The sequence below is a fragment of the Elephantulus edwardii genome, unplaced genomic scaffold (assembly GCF_000299155.1).
Source record: "Elephantulus edwardii isolate Elephantulus edwardi_28Jun2011 unplaced genomic scaffold, EleEdw1.0 scaffold00613, whole genome shotgun sequence".
Taxonomy (NCBI): Eukaryota; Metazoa; Chordata; class Mammalia; order Macroscelidea; family Macroscelididae; genus Elephantulus; species Elephantulus edwardii.
Genome location: NW_006400363.1, coordinates 112,590 through 118,309, shown reverse-complemented (window position 1 = coordinate 118,309; position 5,720 = coordinate 112,590). Strand labels below are relative to the sequence as shown.

Genomic DNA, 5,720 nt, shown 5'->3' with positions numbered 1-5,720 from the left:
AGCGACTGCAGGTGAGCCAAGACTACCAGAATGTTCCAGAAGCCCATGAAACAACAGAGAAACTTCAGAGCAGGGTGTCATGGCCATCTGGAGAGGAGGGAAGTCGAGGGAGATGAGTGAGCTGCTAGAATACGGAAAGATCAATCAAAGAACAGGGTTTAATCATTGCCCTCAGTGACTGGCATGGACACATTATTTCCTGAGTATTTCTGAGCGTTGGGGAGAATGGAAACCCTAACTCTGCCTCCCTCTCTACGCTCCCCACCATCAGCATCCTTAACTCCCAGGTTGCTGTGGGGCTTGGTGCTGTTTAAATAAATACCTCCTCACAGTGATTGAGGCCAGAGTAGAGCCTTCCAGGCCGTATCCTGCGCGAGCAAAATGCCAGTACTTTTCTCCTTCAGGATTGAAATAGCCAAAGTGTATCAGCGACTTTGGTTTTTAGTCACTAAATATAGTCCTCAATATTTAGAAAGATAAGAATATCTAAGATTGGGATTCAGACAGTGAAGGGTATAGACTAATGGAAGGCTTGGCAATTAGGCACTGACCCTTATTGGACTGGGCGAGGTCGTCCGGAGATGTCTGCCTTCATGCCTCACCTAGGGCTTGGGAAAGATGTAGTCACACCGAGGAGATGGGTGGATTGGAAATTTTCGTTTTAATGTGTGTTTAATTGAGACATAATACTCATTACATTGGTTGCCACTTCACAGGGGCAGAAAGATCCTCCAGAGACCGTTTCTGTAGGCTCTGATCTGGAGATTCTGGAATCTGAGGACGACTTGGAGGACAACTTGATGGAAGTTCAAGAAGAGGTCATTTTTGGAAATGGTGAGTTAGAGAATAAGAGAGCTGAGAGAGACCTGGAAGACAGCTTGATGGGGATCCAAAAAAATAGTGAGCTGGAGAATCGTAGATCCAAGGAAGACGACTTAGTAGCAGAAAAGGATGAGATCGTTTCAGTAAACGCTGAGCTGGAGAATCGGAGACTGGAGGCAAAGCTGCAGAACAATTTAAGGGAACGTAAAAGAGAGGCGACAGCGTGTGATGCACGGGAACCTTCGCTTCTGAACAATCCTGGTGAGTTTGGAGACCAGGGAGTAAGGATATTTAGCAACTCTTTCTCTCGCCCTTCACGCTTTGGGCTTTTATGCAAATCTTACTAGTTTCCTGTTTTTACAATAATGATCACATGCAGTATTTCTCCTTATGACATTGAGTTTACTCAGCATAATGCTCTCTAGTCTCTCCCATGTTATATACTGTTTGTTTTTTTTTTAAATCATTGCTTCTGAGTTGCTTCCAACAGTCAGTTGAACATTGAATATATTCACGGTCAATATACACATCCTCCTTTCTGAATTACTGAATATATTCAATACAGACATCTTCCTTTTTGAATTACTGAATATATTCTATGTACACATCTTCCTTTCTGAATTCCTCTTTCATCATCATTGCAAACTTACTGACCCTAAGTTTCCCATGTAATCTATTTGGTTGCTCTCATTATATATGTCAATATAGACAGTTTTTGAAAGAGTGTAATATTCGTGCGGACTGTACTCCTTAAATAGTAGAATGCTGTTGTTTGGGAGATGCCACTGAGTCAGCTGCAACTCCGAGGGCCTGTGAGAACCTGACACTCGACCTGTCCTGCACCATCCTCATAGCCTCTGTCACGTTCGGGACCACTGTTACGGTAAACTCTGTCAGAGCCTCTTGTTGAGGGTCTTCCTGTCTTCCTGTGAACCTCACCTTTTTCAGCGTGATGTCTTTTTACAAAGGGCTGGCTCTTCCTGACAGCACGTCCTAAGTATGTGAGACAAAGTTGAATCATCCTTGCATCTCTTTGGTCACACTGCCTCCGAGAAGTGCTTGTTTGTTCTTTGGCAGTTTATGATATATTCAGTATTCCGGAACGACACTCAAGAGCATCAGTTCTTCTTTTGTCTTATTCTCCTTATTCGGTGTCCAATTTTCAGATGCCTAGGAATTAAGAGGAAAGATCGTGGTTTAGATCAGGCATATATCAGTGGTTTGGGTTTTTTTCATCCTTTAGTTTTTAAAGGTCATCCTTTCTCTTTGGCACTCTGTAGAGATTCTTGGCAGTAGATTTTTTTCCCAGTGTAACATGTCTTCTGATTTCCTCATTGCTGTTACCGTTGGTGTTGACTGTGGATCCAAAGAAAATTAAATATCTGACAAGTTCAGTCTTTTCTCCATCTGTCACGATGTTTACTTGTTGGTTCAGTGTTGAGAATTTTTGTTTCCTTGCTGTGGAGACGTGATCCGTTTTGAAGACTGTAGTCTTTCTGTCTACCTTCTGCAGCAAGTGTTTCAAGTCTTCTTTACATTCTGCAAAGTTGTGCTGTCTGCATACAGTTGTTAATGAAACTTCCTTCACACCTGATGACACATTTTTCTTCATATAATCCAGTGTACAGATCGAATAGTTTATGCCATCATGATTTCTTTTCCTTTTTTTGGTGAGAAAAAAATTGTACTTAGAATTAGCCAGCTGGACTCGAGTTTCGATGATCCCAATTTTGTTGGCAACATCCAAAGCAGCATAGTGAGGAGCAAGTTGAACAGAGGCCTTCTTTCCATCAGGCCTAGTCAGGTGTTGACCTTGGCCATATCGATGTCATAGAGCTTCTTTACGGCTTGTTTAATTTGGTGCTTGTTGGCTTTGACATCCACAAAGAACACAAATGTGTTATCTTCTATCTTCTTCATGGCTGACTCAGTGGTCAGGGGAAACTTGATGATGACCTAGTGGTCAAGCTTTTTCTCCTGGGGGTGCTCTTCCGGGGGCATTTGGGCTGCCTTCAGAGCCTCAGCGTCTTAGGCCACTGCAAGGTGGGTGACGTGTGGATCTTCTTTTTTTTTTTTTTTTTTACTGTGGTTGCCCTTCAAGACGCCTTCTTGGCCTGTAATGCCTTTGCTTTGGCTTCTGTTTTGGGAAGGGTAGGGGCTTCCTTCTTCGCTTTTAGCACTATCTTTGAAGAAAGGGCTATCGTGATTTCTTAAGGAAACTTCATAGGATAGTTTTGGTTTCATGTTTAAAGATTATCTCACAGAAATTTTTTAAGTCATTCATTCACACAAACTATCCCCTGCAGGGCTCAGGCAAGTTTAGAGTTCTCAGCTTCAGTATTCGGTTCTTTGTTTTCTCCCGTTTGAACACGATTCTTCTGTGGAATCCTTGATCCAAGTGTACAGTAACGGTATCCAGACACCATCCAGTCTTAAGGCAAAGGATTTAGTTATTCATGGAGATAATGAGTCAGGTAACCTAATTGTTGTTAGGTACTATTGATTAGGCTTCAGTGCACAGCAAGCCCGGGATAAATCTCTCTCCATCCTGCCTTCTCACAGTATCTACAGAGCTTAAGCCATTGACGCAGACACTATGGCAGGCCCTCTGTAACCCTTGTGATTGAGGGTGGTTTCATTTTTCCTGGACTCTGCTAAGTGGTCAGGGTGCACTGCCAGCCCCAAGATGGTCATTTGAAATTACCTGCTACTCTGAGGGGATGTTGTGGGCAATCTCTCTCATGTATTTCTTAGCCCCTGAAAACCTGCTGGCAGGTCAAGTATGAGTTTCACACAACAAAAACTACTGTACCTAACACCTGCCTCCAAGCATGTGCCTCTCCTGATACCTGCCCAAAGTGTGAGCTCTATCTGAGATGACGTTCCTCTAAGGGACATTCTTCGGAGTGCCTTCTTCCAGGGCAGTTTCATTTGTTCTTTTGGCAAAGTTTTATCTTACTTATTTTGGGGCATCATTTCGGAGATGCTACTCCATGGAGAAGGGGAGTCATGCTTGAAAGGTTGGAGAGACGACAGAAGAAGAAGATTACCAATGATATGGGTTGACACAGTGACTGCAGCAACGAGCACAAGTGTGTCAGAGACGATGAGGATGGCACAGGAGAGGACAGATTGAGAGACAGTTAGAAATGCTCCCTAGGTACCTCTCCAGCGGGTCTTCACAGGCAGTGAATTGCATGGGCAGGGATGGCCCATTTTGTTCCCACAGCACAAGCGGAGACATTTAGTAATATTACTGCCTGACCAAGTGAGTGTGATGTAATTGAAAATGCGCTTCAATAACATTATGTGTTGACTCTTCTCTCCCAGGAAATTCTGCCAAGGCCAATGATGGAAAGAGTCCTGAAGGAAGACCTTCCGTTAAATACGTGGAAGCTAAAGTACCACGTGGTTTGGAGAGAGAAGTTTCTATTCCGCATAAGAGAAGTTCCCCAAAGAATCAGAAGTGTTCCAAGAAAAGAAAACTGGTTGAGACTTGCAGTTCTCAGAGAAGGTCTCAGGAAGAAGCTGCACATTTGGACAAAAACCAATTCTTCGCGCTTGTGGGATTGTATGAAGTTAATCCTCCCAAGATCGTTGAGCCAGCAGACTCTAAACTTCAGAGTGTTGTGGGACCAAATAAGTCTGTGCCAGCTAAGAACCAAGAGTCCATGGAAAAGACGTTTCCCTGTCCATATTGTGAGAAAGAATTTCGTTATGAATCTCAGTTTGAAATCCACCAGAGGACCCACACAGGGGAGAGGCCTTTTAAGTGCAGCATTTGTAACAAAGGGTTCATGCAGCCCTCAGATGTTCGAGTCCATGAGAGAATCCATACGGGAGAGAAACCTTACAAGTGTCTGATCTGCCATCAAAGGTTCACGCACGACTCTACCCTGAAGTGCCACCAAAGGATCCACACAAAAGAGAGGCCGTTTGAGTGTCCAGTGTGTGCACAAAAGTTCAGCCACAAGGGGAACCTCAATGTGCACCGGCGAATCCACAGTGGGGCAAAACCTTACACCTGTTCTGTGTGTCATCGTTCCTTCCGTCAGCTGGGAACGTTCAAGCGCCATGAAAGAAACCATTCCAAAACCACCCCCCAGTGAATCCTGTGAAGATGTGTGCCAGGGCCTCTGTCCTTCCCCAGTAACTGCACCATTTGCCCGCTTTTGGGGAACATGCACAAGGAGGAGATGAACTCTGTGATAGCCTTGGCCGGGGGGGGGGGGCGGCCTGTTGGACTCACATAAGTGAGCGAAGCACACTTCCTCATGGCCCACTTGACAGACAAGCTGTGTGTCCACCAGGATGGCCCTTCCAGAGACTAAAGGTTGGGCGGAACATCCATGACTTCTGTGATGTGTGCTCTTACTGGTAATGTGCCCACATGTGACTAAAAGTTCAGTCGTGCTGTCCCTGTAATAAACTCGTGTTGGCCCTCTGACGTGCGTGCTCCCACCGTGCTTTTTCTCTGTCTTCACACCCACTCTCGTCAGCAGGCTGTCATCTTCACTGTGGCTCAAATGGTAGCCTCAACTGCCGCCCCAGCAGGGACTTGATGTAGGCATAAGTGTTTGGGCGATACAGCAGGTCCTTTGCCAGACCCTCAGATCAAGTGTCTGAAGTCACTTCTAGAAAGGAGGGGTCTCAAGCTAACCCAATCTCAGGCGTCTGCTTTCTGGCACCTGTTCTCGATCTTGCTCCCTGTTTTAGCTGTGGTAATCTATTCGTCTCATCCCGCACCCCCCTTTTCTCCTTGTTTCATTCCCTTACCTGATATTTCCCCCAATTCAAAAAGGTATTTCCTATTTTTCTGATATTAATTCATGTCTCTGAGCCAATGAATTTACTTACACATAGTTGTTATGTTATTACTATTCTGCCCGGGTTAGGCC

The 5,720-nt window shown here is 44.8% G+C and overlaps 1 protein-coding gene across 1 annotated transcript; it reads left to right on the top strand.

The window, feature by feature from the left end:
• The first annotated feature begins 4,493 nt into the window (after positions 1–4,493).
• Positions 4,494–4,931, top strand: LOC102856060 (zinc finger and SCAN domain-containing protein 5B-like). The gene has a single exon (XM_006903384.1). It carries the CDS (start codon positions 4,494–4,496, stop codon positions 4,929–4,931), a length of 438 nt encoding a protein of 145 aa, XP_006903446.1.
• The last annotated feature ends 789 nt before the right edge of the window (positions 4,932–5,720 follow it).

Excerpts from the sequence above, each read along its gene's own strand:
- LOC102856060 (XM_006903384.1), top strand. The coding sequence starts at position 4,494 with ATGGAAAAGACGTTTCCCTGTCCATATTGTGAGAAAGAATTTCGTTAT.